This window comes from Phasianus colchicus, chromosome 22 (genome assembly GCF_987193195.1).
Source record: "Phasianus colchicus chromosome 22, bPhaCol1.hap1.1, whole genome shotgun sequence".
NCBI classification, from domain to species: domain Eukaryota; kingdom Metazoa; phylum Chordata; class Aves; order Galliformes; family Phasianidae; genus Phasianus; species Phasianus colchicus.
The window spans coordinates 1,883,684-1,902,045 of NC_143457.1; the positions used below are offsets into that span (position 1 = coordinate 1,883,684).

Consider the following 18,362-nt stretch of genomic DNA (forward strand, 5'->3'; position numbering starts at 1 on the left):
CTAACCCATGTCCTTCAGTGCCACATCTCCAGATTGGTTTCATATTGGGAACAGGCCAGATGGGAGCAGGCAGGAATGATCTCCCTGTTGTCACGGCACATGGATAGGTGGAAGGAGGCTCTGCTGTGTACCAGTAAAATAGCTGAGAGAATTTGGCTTGGCACATGGAAACGAAACATTTTGACACACTGAAAGTCTAAGAAAGGATTTGCAGAAAGAGGAAAGCTATTGTAGCTAAAAAGCTCTGGGAAAGGACTAGATGATTCAGTCCAGTGATGTACAGGTAAGGGGGAGGCTCTCCTGTAGCCAGAAGAGGGCTTGGAGTAGGCAAGGCTGCATGTTGTGGGTTTGTGTGTGGGAGGGCCATTTGTGGCTGTTTGTTTTTAATGCATCTCCATCCTTTGCAAGTTGGCAAGAGTCACTGTGGAAAACAGCGAGGCAGAATCCTGTGTGGTTTAACTGAGCCTTTGCAGTGTATTCCTCTGTCCAGGCAGAGTTATCGCTCCAATAAGCAGGGCTGCTCCAGCAGCACCTAGACTGTATCTGATTGTATTTGTGTAAGACGAGAGAGAATTCACAATAATCCTACTGGCAATTAATTGGCTTTTGTTCAGCAAGAGTGAACAAGATCTCGTCTTAATCTGCTTCATTATTTCTCCTTGTATAGCAGAGTCAACACAAGATTAGGTTTAATTTACAAAAAAATGCAAAGTCGTTTCTCATATCTGGATCAGGATTTTATCTGTTTCGTTTTGCAATGTTTCACGTGTCAATATTAACGGAAGGCGCTGCACGGTGTGTGGCGAGGTGGAAACGGCTCCACTTGACTCCAGGACCTTTTGGAAGGATTGCAAGTAGCAGAGCTCTGACACCATCCCTCTTCCTCAGAAAAGCAGCTTCATGCTTAGGAACACGAGCTGCTTTCTGTAGGGTGGTGGGCTCAGAGCTGATGCTTTCAGCTCTTGTCTCCTAAATCTTATGCAACAGCAACCTGTGGTGTACGCCTGGAGAAGACCTATGGGAAGCCAAAGGGAAGTGCTGTGTGGTCCTTGAGGTCAAAGATGGGTTAAACACCAGGTGGGAGGCTGTGCCAGTTTTCTGTGATGGTCACTGTCTGAGGACAGCCTGTTCCTGGCAGCACAGGGAGGCCAGATTGATGGGTTCTGATTTTCTGCATGGCTGTGGATGTACATCTGCCTGTGTGTTTGCCTACACCTGTGAATGTGTTTCAGTGCACATATCTCAGTGCTCGTAAACCCATTCCATTAGTCAGAACTACAGAATCATTTGGGTTGGGAAGGGCCTTTAAAGGTCATCAGGGCCAGCCCCCCCTGCAATGAGCGGGATACCCACAGCTCCATCAGTGCTCAGAGGCCCATCCTGTCTGACCTTGGGTGTCTGAGGGGATGGTTCACTACCCTTGTTGTAAAAGTAGTCTGTCTGGCAGGAACAGAGTGGCAAGAGATGTGTTCCCCACAATTAATCAGTCCAGTGAGCACACTTACATCTCTATCGTGGTTTCTCTGTCCTTCTGGGAACGCTGATTGCACTGCAGTTAATGGGTTTGCACTGGTGGCAGCTCCAGATGAGTTGCTCTAAGTGCCTGCAAGGGAGGTTAGCCAAGGGCACGTGTAATACAGCTGGGACTCCCATCTTCCTGGGGAGGGCTGTTGAACTTTGCATGCAAGGAAGGTATCAAAGTGCCTGGGCACACTGTAGATGGGGATGCAGACAGTCCTGCAGTTCATTCCACTGCTGAGACAAGAGGAGGTGCAGTGTAGTCATTAGAAACGGGTACAATGAGTACAAGGCAGAACCAAACACTTGAAGTTATTCTGAATATCTCCTGCTTACAAAGCAGCAGCCAGCAGCACCTGAGGTCGGGCTGGCTCCCAGCTCTCTGCCTGCAGCCCGAGTGCCCTCTGCTGTCACTGTGGCTCTGTTTGTGTGCTTGCTTTATTTTATGATTCTTTGTCATCTCCCTATTTGCACAGCAACATTAGCTATATACGTTCTCTAAGCTTTTTGGTTTATCTGAGTATGTTTTCCTTCCAGGCTGCTGTGCACAGAGTTCAGCTCTTGTGCAGCTGTTGCATGTAGCAGTGATGTTTTCTAGCTCTCATGGAGCTTTTCCCAGTTGAGTTCATCATGGATGTTCTCTCTCTAATTCACACCTTTCCAATGGGAAAGCATCATGAAGCCCTTTTTTCCCTAACAGTTAGGGACACTGAGTGGGCTGGGCAGTGCCCCAAGGACATGAGGACAAACAATGTATGGATGGAGGAACTGCTCACCTCTTGCTCCTCTTGCTGGGAGGCAGCAAGGAAGGAGTGGGAGTCATAGAATCATTAAGGTTAGAAAAGACCTCTGAGATCATCCAGTCCAGCTGTCCAGCTGCTGCCTGTACTGCCCAGTAAACTGCATTCCTAAGTACCACACCTACATGCCTCCTGTAATGGTGATCCCACTACCTCTCTGGGCAGCCTCTTCCAGTGCCCAGCCACTCTTTCAGAGAAGTTTTTCCTAATATTGAACCTGAACCTCCCCTGGTGCAACTTGAGGCCATTCCCTCTCACCCTATGGCTGTATCTGGGCTGCAGGAAGAGATGTGAGCTGTGGGGATGTTTGTTCACCAGCTCAGTGTTTGCTGGTTATTTGAAACATCTCTACTCCTGACAGCCTTGTGGGCCAAATACAAGGCTGCTGGCATCCTATCCTATTTGGGATTGTGCTCATCTCTGCCACAGCTTCAGGCCAAAAGCTCTGTACTCCATTATCCTGGCTTTCAGGAAGGGCCATTCCTAGCCTCTACAAAGTATTTGATTTAGGGGGAATCAATCTCTTAAATTATCCTCTTTTAAACTGGCTAGAACAGCTGGGCTGTGAGCAACAGGGAGTTGTTTTTCTCCTCCTCCCCTCATCTTCAAACAGTTTTGAATGCCTGGTGGGGGAGCATACTCCTCCATCTGTCCACAACCTCCCCAGGTGGGTAATAATAGATGCTTCTTATAGAAAAATTCAATTAGACTTGACAAGAGATGTATGTTAGTGCTTCCTTGCCAGGGCCCTGTCTTGCTCTTTTCTGTTCCTCTGCAAGACACCAACTGCAGAAGCTATTTTGGAAGAACAAAACAACCACCATTTTTAAGTATAATGGTATTTACAGCCAGGACTGGCTGTGGTGGGTTTTGTGGGATAGAAAATTACTGACAACAAGGTGCAGCAGGCTAGCCAGGATGTCAGATGCTGACAGCAGGAAGGCCTGTGTGCAGTGCTGTGACTGGGGCTTCTCTTTGTGACTCTGAACAGTAAAACAGCCAGGGTTAGAGATGTGTTCATTCATCTTAGCTGCCAAAAGCTCTAAGCTCTGGTTCCTGTGTTCAGGAGTGGAGGGAGACCTTTCTGTTTTTCTTTCTTTTTTTCTTCTTTAGCTTTCTAAATACTTGGCTGATAAAGTATCTGTGAATTATTTCTGTACTAATATCTTTTTTTTTTTTTTGTATGGTACATTGCATGTCTGCACTGTTCATCAGTATTCCCAAAATCTACTATGTAGTACCCAGGGTTGGCACAACAGACAGCATTAGAAACCCTCCTTTGGTCACTGAAGCTACATGTGATAGAGCCCTTTAGTGGCAGAAAGCATTAATGCAGCTAAGCCGTTTTGTCACAGTTGGACTTAGTTTCTTTAGTCCTATGAAACTGCACAGTCTTCATTCCCATAAAGTCTGTGATGTGTGAGAGGCCGTTCAGCTCGTGTGCTCTGTTCAGTCTTGGACAGAAGCTGAGTGGGATGGATGAATGCAGTACAGATTTCAGTGCATTCACACTTCATGTGTATGATCAAAAGGCATTAGGAGTAAAATATCTGCAATGGATCGAGCAGCTGAGATTATTTTCCAAGTACACAGGCACCCACTTTCCTTACTTGCCTTGTAACTCTAGCACTGAGTGCAAGGAGTCAGTGGCAGCTCTGCAGACTCTGCAGCAGAGCTATTTTCTTTAATGAAACTGCAAGACATGGAGTATCTCTGGAAGCATCTCTTGAAACTGAGTGGGAAGGTCAGGACAGCCAGGCTGCCTCTAGCAATCACTGTGAACATCAGGGGAAAGAAAGCCCCTGACAGCTGCATTTCTTGTAAGGGAGCTGTGTGCATTGAGTGGTTCAGCCTAGATAAGCCTTAAGTGGGGACTGTGGCCGTACCCTGTATTTACAAGGGACACAGGATCTGAAAGCTTAATCCTGGACTTTATCCTGACCATAACATGATGGCTTAGGAGAGATTCAATTTAACAATTGCATCCAGACCTGGTATATTGATCCCCTTGCTGCTCTGATCCTTAGGGATACACCAGGGCCTTGGGGCAGGGCTCTGGAAGTGAGCTGAATATTAACCTAGAAATGGGTCAGCTGCACTAAACACTGTGCTGAATAAAGCTGTATTGTGTCATTGTGTGACTGTGTGCAAGGTAATGGAAAGTGCTGACTGGTTCTGGTCTCTCCTGGAGCAGAACAGCAGAGCTCACAGCAGAGCTACACTTGCAGATACCCGTGGGCCAGAGCTGAGTGTTGTAAGAGGCTTCCTGGACCTTCTCCATGCCTTGCATGAACTCCCACGACCTTTTTAGTATATCCCTGCCTGCTGCTGCTCTCCACTGCTTAAGCACAAAAAATAATACTCAGCACACAAGCAAAGATCCACATACAGCTCCTTTTATTATGTTTGCTCGGACTCTGGCTTGGCTGTGGTTTGGAAGGCTGTGTCCAAGGCAGCTGGGGACAGGCTTGGCTCAGGTAAGCTTAGATACCTGTGTTCAGGATGGTGGCTTACAGCCCTGAGTGACAGCAAGAGGCACTAGTGGGTGTACATACAAAGTGCTGTCTTGGTAAGCATCTGCAGTAAAGGCAGACATGTACTTTCTGCAGACATAGTGGGCAGGAAGGACTGAGATCAAATGGAGGTAATGACAGGTTTCTGTGTGAAGAATATTGCATGAATCTCCTGCCTGCAAGGAGCAGTACTAGATTGGCATGAAGCATGCAGAGGCCAGGAAGGGGTAGATGCGTTATTTTTGCTCCTGGGCCCCTTCCTCAATTTGCTTCTGTTTCCTTAAGTCCTTGTCTCTCTCCCAGCAATTATCTTCAGCTTTTTAGGAGCCAAATGAAGCCCCATTGAGAATCACAGAATCATTAAAGTTGGAAATGACCTCTAAGATCATCAAGTCCAACCATCAACCAATGACCACAATGCTACTGCAGTGAATTCAGCTCCCACCACTTCCCTCTGCAAGGGGATGTTGAGAGCATTGTAGGACAAAGGGATCCAATCCCCATTGCTTGGCATTATCATCACCCAGAATCGAAATGGAGATCCAGAGCACTGCTTAGCGCCACGCTCAGGTAAGGCAGGCAATGGCACGTGGGGCTGGAGGCATGGAGTTGGCAGCTGCAGTGATACCTCTCCAGAGCTAGGTGATTTCATGTGACAGAGAACATCAGTGCAAAGGGTGAGACTGATCGTAAGGTGGTTTCATAAGTCTGTTCCTATTCTTTGCATAGTACCCTTAAGGAGGGATGGATGGTGGTCTCTGCCAAGCACATTCATAACTGAGCCGTACGCTCTACAGCCTGGAAGCAGCACCATGCAGAATCCATCCAAAGCTCATGGGATGGCCTGAGGGAAGTCAGCTCTGGCAAGCAGGCCCCAGTTCAGCTTGACTATGGTTCCACTGTTACGCTGCTGTTGGTAACACGTACACCATACCATCCTTTCCAGAACAGTGTGTCCTGGCCACCATGCTCAAAGCGGACAAAGCGGACCCCAGGACCATAGTCAGAAAAGGTGTGGGAGATCTAGAGGTTGAGAGAGACAAAATAATGTCCAGCTACCGTGAATCTACTCCTTACCTTCACTGGGCCTTCAACTCCACCTGCCCCATCCAACCTACCAGCTTGGGTAGCAATGAGTTTACAGTGAGAAAGAAGTAATTGGAGGGAGCTTTGACCCCAGTCTATTCAGAAGCCATTAAATGCTTATGGAGGGGTCTCTCTTTCACTCCCACAGACTTGTAGTAGGGATGGCTCAGCAAGCTTCCAAGTTTTATGTAAGATTTGCTGTATAACCCCTGTGCTCAATCACAATCCATGATAGAGCCTTCTCCTCCTCCAGAATAACCCCTCCCGCTTCTGTCTGCTTGAAAACATTCCTGGTTCATGCAGGTTGATTGTCACCTGCATGAAACCACAGCTGTCACTCACCTCAGTCCAGCTGGCATCATTGTCCTCTGGGATAGCAATGGTCTCAGTCTTGTACTCGGCCAACACATCCTCGTTCTCTGACAGCAGTTTCACACACAGCTCATAGAGGCAGCCGGCGTCACTGCGTCCTGCATACCTGCAGGGAAACCCAAGCAGCAGCCTTGCCTGTATGAACACTTTTACTCCAACCCACTGCCTGTCCTCCACCAAAAGAGCTTTAGATGGTTGCCATATGCGCCAACAGCTTGAAGCTTGGGGAAACTACCAGTGGTTCTTTGAGTCAAGATCAAGCCCTGTCTCACATCTAGAATGGCACCAAAGGCGATGCAGTGAGATGAGAGCTAGAGCTCCAAGGCCTGGTGTATGCCATTCCTGCTCTGTCTAGGCTTTCTGCTGGACTTCTAGGGCGTCCTTGCTACTTACCAGTCTTTCACCACAACTTTTGGCTGGGTTGTATCCATCAGCTCTTCCCAGTAGCCCTCAGCTCTAAGGTCGATGACCTGCGACTTTCTACACCACCTGAAACACAAGAGGGTAATGGATACCACCACCTCTCTGAGGCTGGAGAAAACAAAATTATCCCCTCTCCTGATTAAGAGAAATAAGCAGCCTTACTCATAAGATGTAACAAAGTATTTATGGACTTCTTCACTAGGGAATTCTTTTCCAAAGTCCCCAGGGAGCTCTTCAATTTTCCAGCCATCACCTCCATTTTCTACCTCTCCCCAGTGCTGCAGGTCTTCTGCAAATGGAAGAAAGAATGTTTGGTCATAGCTTGTGGGCCTGGAGAACCCGGCCATCTTCCATAGGGACTCCTCTGCAGCTTGGAACAGACACACTGCCATCCAACTCTGTATGTGGATCATCACACAATGAGACGTTTTAAGTGGAAGCCTGGCAAAAAACAACACTTTACTTTGGTTGAATGGTAACAAACATCAACATTCCCCACTAAAATGGCTGTGTCTATGTGGGTCTACTTTAAAAAAGAGTAGTGAAATGGTTTAGGTGTTCCACCTCAGTGCTTTTGTGTCTTATTATAGAAATACCTGGGGAGAACTGCTGATTCCCTTATTATTTCTTTTCCCTTGTTTCATTCTTTTTGTTGAAAAATAACTCATATTAAATCCCTCATTTTCTGTTCTTTCTGGTGGTGTTCTCAAAGCTTTTAGCACATAGTTAAATGCTTATACAGCTAGAAACTGCAGGGCCTTATATTGCTTTTCTCCTCTTAGCCTGAGAGAAGAGCTTGCAGAAAAATCACTTCTTTTTAAATAAGAAAAACGAAAATGTTGTGTTGATGGTCTGTGTTGTGCTTTGGTCTATGAGGTGTGAAATGTACTGTGTTGCTGCTTGGGTTATGAGGCTTGGGTTATGAGGCTGCTTCTATCTAAACATCCTGCAGATGGCAAGTAGAGTTCAGAGATCGTAAAATAACAGCAAGTGTTGTAGTGTGCACAGCTCAGTGATATGGGTTGGAATAAGCAAGACACAAACAAACTGCAAGGAAGGAAGCATGAAATGCCTGCTGAGCTAAGAGCAAATGAGTTCCTGAGCAGGGGAAGGCTTATCTTTTAGGTTGAGGTTTGCCAAAAAGTCATCTGGAAGCCCAGGTGCCACCTACCAGTACAGTTCTGCAAAGCATGGTTCACATTCCTACAGGGGCTCACATAAAGCTGATGTCATGGAGAGCCCTTCACAAAAGCTGCTTTGATGGAAGGCCTTCTTGCCCAAAGTGGTTTGACTGCATGCATGAAGTGATTTGTCTCTGGGGCAAAAAGAAAGTGCATTCTGATGGCAACCAAGGTCTTTTTTAAAGACTGAAGGTGCCCAGTTTTCAGAAGGCTTGGGCCTTGTTATGCTCATCTCTCACCTTCGCCACAGGGGTTCTTGATGAGATTTCTTCTTCTCTTACTCAAGAAGTAGAAGTTTTGCCAGTTCTCCGCATTCTCCTCTGACTCTGCTCCAGCAAAGCCTTCCTGCTGACACTTCAGGATCCAAAGAGCAGCTCCATCAATCAGGTTCTTCCACTGGCAGCAGACCAGGCGGCACGCCAGCACCAGATCCACTGCAGGTATGGAAGCCAGGATTCTGATCAGCACCGCTTCAGGGAGGGACTCCATCCTTGGTCACCCTGGATGAAGCTTTCTGAGAAAGGGGAAAAGAAGTGGTAATGCACTGTTCCACCAGATAGGGGCTCTCCTGTTACCAGTGATGTCAAATGCATTAGAAAAAAAAGAAAAGGGAAAACAAATATGTTTATCTGAAAGGCAGGTGCAGCATAACGTGGGGGGTATTCCTGACCTAAGGGCCTCGGGACCCCTCTAACTCACTACCTTGAAGCACGTGAGTAGATTAAAGTTATAAGTGCCTACAGATGCATTGGGTTAAACAAGCATGATGCTCCATCCCCTTCTGGCTGCTTTCCTGCCTATCTACGCTTGCATGGGGTTGTATGGGGTCTTGATGGTCATGTGGGGAGTACTCCCCTTGTGTTTGGTCACACATCATCTAGGGACATCGTTACTCCCATTTTGCACTGATGCTTTCTTGGTTCCAAGGCCATAGAGGAGGGCTATCCAGGACCAGGCAAATTTCTGCTGTCAGGCAGCGCTGCTCTCTGGGGATCCCTGGCACTTATCCATGCATCAGCTACTGGAATAAACTTAAAACAAATAACAATTAACCTAAGAATAGATGTGCTCTGTCACAGCAGAATCAGTCCCCTCTGCTTAGGCTGCCCACAGGGCTGGCTGTCGGGAAGCCTTCTTTCCCTCGGGGCTGGCACTGAATCTCCTTAGTCACGATGCCGTGTAAAGCACGGGTCTGAGCACTTCAAATCTCACCTGCGTTATTTTCGGTCCATCTTCCTTTTCCTACGGCCCGATAACCGCAGTTACACGGCAGAGCGAGCTATCGGCGCTGCGCTCTGCGTGCTCCGGGCTTTGGGGCAGAGAGCTGCAGAGCGGGGAGAGATGGGCGTGCACACAGAGCTCCGTGCGGGACGCACTGACATTGCTTTTGTCTCAGCCGTGCACTGAAGCGGGGAAGCTGCACTGAATCGCACAGAGCCAAACTCTGCGGGAGAAAATAAGCACTGAGCAGGGCATGCGGAGCGGGCAGAGCATCCCGGCGTGCTGCTGCAAGAAACACGGCACGGCGAGTGGGGCAAGCAGGGAAGCAGTAGGAAACAGCATCCCGAACCCATAAATAGAGCTCTCTTCTCTGTCTGTACCGCAGCCATCAGAGGGAAAACATCATTTAAAAATCCCTGTTGTTATTATTTTTACGGAGAAACAACGAGGATACCTTACTCCCCCCTTCTTCCCTCCATGCTGCGATCTTAAATGGCAAAATGCGATCGACCCTCAGCAGAACTCCTCGGGTAACCCCTCCCAGGGCTGTTTGTTCTCTCTGCTCCTCCAATCCCCTCCCCATCACCCCGTCCCGCCGCTCCTACCTCGTGCTCGGCGCTGCTGCCGCTCGCTGCGTCGCTCCCGGTTCCCCTCAGCCCCCCCCGCCGCTCCCCGCCCCGCGCCCCGCCCGCTGCGGAAGAGCGAAGCGCGGCCTCACATCCGCGTCCGGAGCGCAGGTGGGGCTGTGGCTGCGATAGCACGGAGCGTTCGACCCCTTTCCCTCCCCCTCCCCTCCCCCCCGCTCCCCACACAGCGTACAGCTCCGCTTTTGGTTTCGTTCTGAGCCCTGCAACCCCTGCTGATCTCTCCGTATCGCAGCTGCCTGGAAACCGTTCGTCTGCCATCGGTTCTGCACAGCCATGGCCACCATCAGTGACCTCCCCGAGGATGTGCTGGTGGAGCTGCTGTCCCTGCTGCCCGCCCGGGACCTGCTCCGTGCATGCAGGCTGGTGTGCTCCCAATGGCGCGATGTGGTGGATCTCGCCACCCTCTGGAAGCGCAAGTGCCAACGCGAGGGGTTCTACGTACAGAGCTTGGACAGGAGCATCACTGACTGGAAGGTGTTCTACCTGCTGTGCAAGCTGAAGAGGAACTTGATCAAAAACCCCCGAGCCGAAGGTTGGTTTGTTGGTAGAGGGCCTATGGAGTTTCCCAGCAGTTGGGATGTGCCCTGCAGTGCCTCACTATTATTGGGGCCGTGGCACTGAGTCAGATCCACGAGGAAGCGCTGTGTAATGCTGTTTGGGTTAAATCCCTGGGCCCAGCTGCTGGTTTGCACGATGTAATACAGCAATGAAACCATCAGCAGTTGGTTTCAGGCTGACTGCATCCTGGGCTGCATCAGCAGAGGGTTGGCAGTGGGCAGGGAGGGTACTGTCCTGCTCTGTTCCCAACTGCAGTGCTGTGCCCAGCCCTGTCACGGCTGCTGTCAGCCACGCTGAAAGTAATGACAGCACAGTGCTAAAGGTCACCCTTAAGTACAAGAGAAACACAGCTGAAAATGCACCAGCATTGGTTTGTAATAGGTAATTCTTTTTAAGGAAAGCAGAGATACTGCAGAAAACTGAAGTCCTAATGCTGATCTTTGATATCTGTTTTTAGAGAACTTTACGCACTGGAAACTTGATCAGAATGGAGGAGATATGTGGAAGATCGAGGATCTGCCTGGACCTCTGGGGAAAGAGCTGCCAGACTCAGAAGTCCACAAATACTTTGTCACTTCGTTTGGGTAAGAGCTGCAATGTGGAACTGGAGGAAAACTGCTTCCTTCCTCCTGGCTGCAGTAGCACTGTGGTTAGGCATGAGGCAGGACAACAAACCTTATCCCAGAGACAGGGGAAAAAAAGGAGATTTTAATTCTTAATACTCTTCAATCTAAAGAGAGCGATGTGTTGCTGAAGGAATTAGTGAACCACATTGTGTGCTGACTTTCTCCTTCCTTCTACTAAATGTGGTGGGCAGAAGTTGAAGTCTGGCAAGCTGATGTGTTCACCTGACAAAGTCAAAGCCCTCAGCCTCTGGAAGCATGAGATGTTTGTCATGCAAACAGCTTGCACTAAAACCTGTCAACAGTGGAAGATCAACTGCTTTTCCATACTCAATATCTGTCGTGTGCATAGGAACCCTTTTTGATCCACTTTGTTGGATTCCTTTTATATGGGGTGAAGCTGAGCACTTTGTTTCTGCTCTGGCTTTGGATAAAGGCACACCTCAGCCCTGTCAGCTTCGTAGGTACTCAGGGTCTGGGTGAGCATTCAGCGAGAGTCAGGCTGGTAGGGGAAGCACTGATGTTGAGAGATGCATTCTGTGAAGTTGTTTTGAATGCTTCTGTTTCTGTTGCAGGCCATGCTTCAAATCTCAACTGATTACTCTGCGGGAAGAAGGGTACTGGAATGAGCTGATGGATGAGAAACGGCCTGAAATTGTAGTCAAGGACTGGTAAGAACTGAAGACTAGAATTTCTAGCATTAAGACCTAGGTGTAAGCTGGGCCTCTGAAGCTTTTTGTGCTATAAAATTAATTCTTTGGGATCTGTAGCTCTCAAGTAAAGCGTAGGCTAAATCTTGGTTTATTCAGTGGGTTATAAGGTGAAGAAAAGGATAGCTATATGCTTTAGAACTTCATAGCTATGGGGGTGATATCTCTTTCCTCAATTTCAGATGGAGACTGTTTCTGAACAGTAAGGAAAACTGAATGCTGTGTATACAGCCCTGCTCCTTGATTTCTCCCTTGCTCTCTAGGTATGCTGCCAGATTTGACTGTGGTTGTCGCTATGAGCTCAGAGTGAGGCTGCTTTCTGAAAACTACATTGTGCTTGAGGAGTTCTGTCCTGAGCCAGTGGTCATAGAGCAGTGGAGTGACGCAATGTGGAGAGAGGTAAGCAGCAGCACTCCAGGAGGCAGCTTTACATCAACATTGTGATAAGGATCTTGTCTGAAGTCCCAGGTTGCCCTATTTTCTCTGCTCTAACATAAGACAAAATGTAAGCCAGTCCTCGCTGTTGACAATGTTGAAGAAGCTTTAAAAGATCTAGGTTCAGTTTGTAAGTGTGTGAGATTTCCCCCCATGGGCCCCTGTGCTATTTTGACTGGGCTTCTTCAAGTGTTTCTGTTCTTTATTTGAACTTTTGTCCAAGTAACCGAGTTGCAGGAGCACAGTTCTTGTTTACATTGGATCAAAAAGCTTTGTTTTAAAACAACTGCATGGGTGTAAGTGAAAGTATTGTAGACATTACTTTTCCTGATTTGTTTGTCTTGACTGGTTTGAATGGCTTGATTTGAGTGGCTGTGCATTCTCTCTTATGTTGTTATCTCTGTCATATACCGAGCTTAACATTATGTTTACCCTTCTGCCCTGTAATCCTATGAGTCAAATATGGCAGGCTTTTTTATTTTATCCTCCCTCAAATAAAGTGGTATGACGCATACTTTTATTAGAAGGTATTTTAGAATGAGCTTCTCCTAAGCCCAGGGCTCTATACCTGGAATTGTTTCACCTTCAATGTCAGTGCTGGATTATTTAAACAAAATAAGCAGAATTTCCTTTCTCTACAGATTTCCCACACTTTCAGCAATTACCCAGCTGGAGTTCGTTACATCTGGTTTCAGCATGGAGGCCAAGATACCCAATTCTGGGCAGGATGGTACGGGATCAGGGTGACAAACAGCAGCATCACCATTGGGCCACAGACATTGAAGGCAAATGAAGACACAGTATAAGTGTTTTCTTTTACCTCAGGACTGTGACCAGATGGTCTCAGGTGCACTTATTTGTCTGTACACTCTGGGTGAATATCCTGGCTTTGTCTTGCACAGCTGATGTGGAACAAGCTCTCCTTGTTTGCAGCAGAACTTCTGCAGGCCCAGCCTTTTGGAAGGACTTCTGTCTTCATCTGTCCTCCCTCACTGTGGCAATGATAATTCCTGGTGCCCTTCCATAGGAGGAAGACGAAGGCAATTAAATATGACATCTAAAGTGAATAGCATTTGGCTGTAGTACAAGTACATAGCAGTCTTAACTGGAAACTTTCTTGTTTATACAACTTAATTAAAACAAGGCTAAAATCTTTCAGTTCGGATTATCAACCCTTGTCTTGAGGACTCTGCTACAGACAGACTATAATACTATGGTATTTTTCTGTTTCAGTTTAATTACGTGCATAAAGATGTATTTTTCACAGCATTATGCAACCTTCAGTGTTCTTTATCCACATATGCTGTGTCACTGATATTTAATTCCTTAGTATACATGATCAAGTAAGTATACATGATCAAAGTGGTAGATGCCTTTCCTGTCCAAATACAGCCCGTTACCGTTGGAATGAACAAAAAAGAGGAAGGAATCCCTTAAGGTGGATACCTGACTACCTAAGTGCCTTTGGACTGCACTGCCTTTTTCCATATTACCATTATACTACCAAAGAACTTGGTTTGTACTGAACAGTAACCTTATATAAAATGTTAAAGCCACAAACAACTTGGAGACATGGTGTTCTTGCACTTTTTGCATGGAGAAAGCAGGGAGGTGCTGTGCTGGCTGTTTTACCAAATTTTCTGTCCAACAAGCTTAGCTCACACTCTGTGTACCATTTCTTCTACCCCTGTATGCACAGGGCTGATATTAAGGCCCTCTGCCATATCCTTTGACAGAGGCAGGATAACAGTTTTGCCTTGTCTGCTAAGAGTGAGACAGCTGACAAGTGTCCTTGCAGCACAGACACATTCCACCATACTTCTAACACCATTTGTTGTGTGAAGGTTTCCCTATGGCAAGGGGAGACCAAGGTGGTACAGCCCTTCATAGGAACTGACACATCCCAGCCTTGTCCTAGAGAAGATGTAAAAAGGTGATGGAAGCTCCACATACAAAATAAAAATGCTTCTTCACTAAAAGAAAGTTGATTTGGACAGAATTGAGCCTGTTTCAACTGGAGTAAAACTTGATATTTATTGAAGACTACTTGGGACAGTCACAGTGGACAGATGCTACATAAGGCCTCACTCGCGCATGGTATCAGACCATTGCTCTAGTGGAGCATACAGCAGATCCCTGGTTAGCACTACCAGTGTGCAATGGAGATGTCCTGTTTAAGGCAAGAACTGGATTTGTACAAAGAGCCGACCGCAGTCAGCTGTATCCTACCCCCAGGGATTCACAGTAATGAAACCTCTACTCACTCTCACACATGAGTGTACATGGGAACAGGCTCTGGCTCCACATTCCAAGTCAGTTCTATATACACTGGTAAGAGCACTTGAAATAAAGAGGCAGCAGCTGCTCTACATTCATCCAGAAGGCCAGCTGAGGAGACTGGGCTATCAAGGTATGGTTGGTGAGAGATCTTACTCCGCTGGAAGATCAGATGAGGCTTGAAGAAAAGGAAGGTTGAAATCAGGTGCCTTTGTGGGCTCGTTCTTCTACATAAAGCTGCATCTGGAAGATAGAAACAAGTATCAGTTTCTGCTTAATAGCCAGATGGAGAACAGTCTAAAGAGTTTGTACCTTCCCTCATTAACAAGGTTTCCTGTTTTAACGTGAGAAGTCTTCACACTACATGTAGTTTCAGCCACCTCTCAGGCCAGAATGCTCTGCTCACCTTTAAGATGTCAGAAGTCATAGTTTTCAGTGGGATAAGCCGGGGGTCGTGCATGTGCACATCTTGTTCATCAGCAAGAATCCATGGGAAATCCTAGGGCAGGAACACAAGGAGCTTTATGTAGAGAGAGGTGAGCAGCTCCAGAAGGTGAGCTCACTTTCTCAGTGCTAGGTCAGCACTTAGAGTACATGAAGTGATGGGGATGGCACTGTGCAGGAAGTATTGGCACAATCTAATTCAGGCATCAAAGCAGCTACTGCCTGCAGCTGGTGTGTGGTAGATGTGCTCAGTCACCTCACCAGTGTAAACTGTAACACATTCAAAGCAAAGTCATGAACTGCATCATGTAAAAGCTAGCAATCTAGCACCCCTTAACCTCATTGAATCCAAAATTCTTCCATTCTTTGCAGCTTGCTCGTGAAAAAGCAGCCAAAGATACCATTTACCTTTATCACCTGGATCTTCTCCATATTGCGTGTAGCAGCCTCTCGTGTGTGAACCAGAACCGTGAAGGTGCAGCCTGTAAGAGAAAGGGCAGGCTGCAGACCAGGGGACAACCAACAGAGGCTCAGACACTGCCTGTAATCATCTCCCATGAAACAAATCCATGTCACTGGGCTGTGTGCACCTGCTTACCTGGGGGATTGTTGTCCAGCACAGCATCACAGACGCTTATCTTCAGGATGAAGGCACGCAGTAATTGCTCCACATGGGACAGCAAGGACTCTGAACTGTTAAGACAGCAGTTGTTAGTGGCACACAGCAAAGTACTGGGGCCTGGAGCATCTTCCAGAACACCTCTAAGGACACAGGGGTTGGATGCTGTGAGAAAACATGGGAATGGAATCTTTACCTAATGGAAAGGAGAGGTGGCTGGGTGATTTCAAAGACAAATCTCTCCACTGGGTGGTGCTCTTTATCCAGGATTACAACTACAACTTTCTCCACGTCATTCTGGAAGAATAATTGCAGTTAGAGAAGGTCCTTCCTTAAAACAAGCTGTCTTCTGCCCCCAGTTTGCTTCACTTCTGGTAGAGTATATTTATCTGCTGTGGAGCAGTGCTAAGAGTTATCCAAACCTTGAGCCCTGTCCTACGTCCAGGTTCTACATGCAGTATGATGTCTGCAGAGAGAAGAGAATGGAGGATGTGGGATGCCAGTAAGGTTTGCAACGTGTTATGTGGTCACACTTTTCTCTCACAAAAGCTTGTGTTCAAACCACCTTTGCTTTCTGGCTTACAGCACAGCACTTTAACTGTTCTCCTGCCAGATGGATGCTTCAACTCAACGTTCTGCTTTCAAATACACTTAAGTTCACGTGTAGAATGAGCTTATTGAAAATAGAGAAAGATTGATCCTCATGTTTATGCATTATAAGCAACTGAATGCCAGTGTTCAGCAGCATGCCTTGACTGCAAGGAAGAATTAAGAATGTTTTTATTCTTGATTAGTAACTTTAAAAGCAAGTATATTGTGTATGGTAAGTATATAAATAAACATTTTGAGATGAGAGCAACATTTACAGTCTTTTATTTTCTATCTAAACCACTCACAGTACATTTGCCCAGCACAGGTCCATGGTAAGATCATACCTTCTCAAGCAGTGGCTTTACACAGTGCAACGTGTCCTGGATGTACTGATTGAGCTCTGGGTGGCAGGACATCTGTAGCAAAGAGAGCAAACAGAGCTGTGTTCTGATGCCAACCAGGACAACGCTAAGAAGGAAGATCTAAAGACAAGATCTCTATTTCCTAGGGAGCCTGCCTTTGTGTTACATCCCTGCACACAGCAGGGGAAGCATTCTGCTACTGTCAGCCACAATCTGCTTGTGCTGTGAGTACTGCAGCTTCATGAAGGTCTCCTACCTGGACGGGTACGTTGTATTTTTTCCTCTTCTGAAAGATCCCAATAGGGTAAACTTCTCTAACGTATAAGATGAGATGAACAGCCACTTCTAAAAATTCTGAAAGAACATCTGCAACAACTGAAAAACAGAAGTAAAAGATGCTGAATATAGTATTGCTCTGCAACATTCATAGGACATTTTTAAAGACACCAACACACATCTCATCTCCTTCCTAGCTGTGGGAAGTTTAGGGCTGGAGCATCCTGCAAGCATCCAGTTCTCAGTGTAGCACAAACACATTACCTTGCCCAAAATTAAGGTCCTGTCGTGTCAGCGTGGTCATCTTGCCCAGAACCTGAAAAGCATCACAAGAAGAATATTTATCCTCTAGCTTTTATGGTCTTAACACAGTTCAGGGATCGCTTCACCTCCCTAATGCCAACAAGCTGCCCTCTGAGCTCAGTGACAAGCACGTGTACACAAACCCAAGGGGCTCACTGTGACACATTGAAGCACGTGATCAAAAATCACCAGTAGTGCAGAAAATGAAGACAGCATCTTTTTGTGTTCTGTCTCACCCCTCACACGGTGAGCTTCTCTTCTCATTCAGGGCAGGATTTACACTTCCCACTGACTCCACATCCCACATATTCCCCTGCTGCCTGAGTCTCTTCACAAACCTCACACAACCATATAATTCACCTAACATGGAATCTGTCCTGCAGGAATTTGTGACAAGGGCAGCACATTTGGTGGCCAAATGGAGCACTGTGTATCAAAGAATCAAGCAGCTGCAGCTCAGCATCCCAACAGGTCGGTGTCTCGAGTGTATTTTAGGCTGCAACATACAGAACTGCTGATTGCAAATTTTCATGTTTCCTTATTTTTGTCATCCTCTTTGTATGCATGCAAACTACCACTAATGTGTTCTTAAATGCCTCCAGGTCCATCAGGAACACAGATGCCTCACACAGAGCTCTCAAGCCCTGCTCACTCCTATCAGCTGTTTAGTTACCAACTGCCAAGCTGCTCCAGCCATGAAACGTGGTTTTCAGATCTCTAATGAGTTACTTCACAAAATAGGGAGGTAAGAGCTTCTACCTTTCTTTAAGCAAAATCTTAGAAGCATTAAGACTGCAAAAGAGCTCTGTGATCATCCAGTCCAACCCAACCCACCGTGCCCACATCCCTCAGTGTCACATCTCACTGAACGCCTCCATGGACACCGACCCCACCGCTCCCTGTGCAGCTGTGCCAGCACATCGCCGCTCCTCCCGAGCACAAACCTTCCCCGACATCCCCCTGCAGCTCCCGTGCTGCAATTTAAGGCCGCACTCTCCGGCCCATCGCTGCGACCCGGAGCAGAGCCGAGCCCAGCTCCCCGCACCCTCCCCAGAGCTGAGCACGGAGGAACGGCCCCGCTATGCCGACAGAGGCCGGGCTGCCCCCAGCCTCCTTCCCCCCGGGCACACCGCTGCCTCACGTTCAGCACAGCCCGCACACCGCGCCCCTCCGTGCCCCCATCGCGCCGCCCTCCCAGCCGCGACCGCCGTTACCGTTCCCGTACCGCAGCTCTCCCGGCCCGGCGCTGCTGGCGGCGCACGCGTGTGACGTCACTTCGGCCGTAGCGCCCCCTCGCGGCGGGAGGACCGCGCCCTGCCGTTGCCGCGCGGTTCGCTGCCCGCTTTCCCCGCGGGGTCCCGGCTGCAGCCGCGGTCCCTCCGCCGCGCGGGTTGCGGGGTCCC

The 18,362-nt window shown here is 47.7% G+C and overlaps 3 protein-coding genes across 11 annotated transcripts; 1 reads left to right on the top strand and 2 right to left on the bottom strand.

The window, feature by feature from the left end:
* Window positions 1-329: 329 nt before the first annotated feature.
* FBXO2 (F-box protein 2) lies at window positions 330-8,382 on the bottom strand. Of its 3 annotated transcripts, none has more exons than XM_090122854.1 (5): window positions 8,133-8,382; window positions 6,875-7,001; window positions 6,683-6,778; window positions 6,260-6,395; window positions 330-1,752 (listed from the first exon to the last, which is right to left on the bottom strand). In XM_090122854.1, exons 1-5 carry the CDS (start codon window positions 8,380-8,382, stop codon window positions 1,696-1,698), a joined length of 666 nt encoding a protein of 221 aa, XP_089978980.1. In that variant the 3' UTR covers window positions 330-1,695. The 3 variants fall into 3 exon arrangements, with proteins under 3 accessions (XP_089978980.1, XP_089978979.1, XP_031469134.1); XM_090122853.1 differs by having other exon boundaries at window positions 330-1,755; XM_031613274.2 differs by lacking the exon at window positions 330-1,752 and adding an exon at window positions 4,699-5,854.
* A 1,413-nt stretch (window positions 8,383-9,795) lies between these two features.
* Window positions 9,796-12,918, top strand: LOC116242495 (F-box only protein 6-like). Of its 2 annotated transcripts, XM_090122852.1 has the most exons (6): window positions 9,796-9,851; window positions 9,994-10,293; window positions 10,777-10,903; window positions 11,518-11,613; window positions 11,916-12,051; window positions 12,711-12,918. In XM_090122852.1, exons 2-6 carry the CDS (start codon window positions 10,035-10,037, stop codon window positions 12,891-12,893), a joined length of 801 nt encoding a protein of 266 aa, XP_089978978.1. In that variant the 5' UTR covers window positions 9,796-9,851; window positions 9,994-10,034; the 3' UTR covers window positions 12,894-12,918. The 2 variants fall into 2 exon arrangements, with proteins under 2 accessions (XP_089978978.1, XP_031469130.1); XM_031613270.2 differs by lacking the exon at window positions 9,796-9,851 and having other exon boundaries at window positions 9,858-10,293; window positions 12,729-12,918.
* A 1,164-nt stretch (window positions 12,919-14,082) lies between these two features.
* MAD2L2 (mitotic arrest deficient 2 like 2) lies at window positions 14,083-18,330 on the bottom strand. 6 transcript variants are annotated; one of them, XR_016459302.1, is made up of 9 exons: window positions 16,921-16,972; window positions 16,637-16,755; window positions 16,363-16,434; window positions 15,624-15,724; window positions 15,407-15,501; window positions 15,217-15,290; window positions 14,771-14,863; window positions 14,352-14,607; window positions 14,083-14,257 (listed from the first exon to the last, which is right to left on the bottom strand). XR_016459302.1 is itself a non-coding variant. In XM_090122856.1 (9 exons), exons 2-9 carry the CDS (start codon window positions 16,958-16,960, stop codon window positions 14,566-14,568), a joined length of 636 nt encoding a protein of 211 aa, XP_089978982.1. In that variant the 5' UTR covers window positions 16,961-16,972; window positions 18,174-18,196; the 3' UTR covers window positions 14,083-14,565. The 6 variants fall into 6 exon arrangements, 5 of the variants coding, with proteins under 5 accessions (XP_089978982.1, XP_031469131.1, XP_089978981.1 ...); XM_090122856.1 differs by adding an exon at window positions 18,174-18,196 and having other exon boundaries at window positions 14,083-14,607; XM_031613271.2 differs by adding an exon at window positions 18,101-18,169 and having other exon boundaries at window positions 14,083-14,607.
* Between the last annotated feature and the right edge of the window lie 32 nt (window positions 18,331-18,362).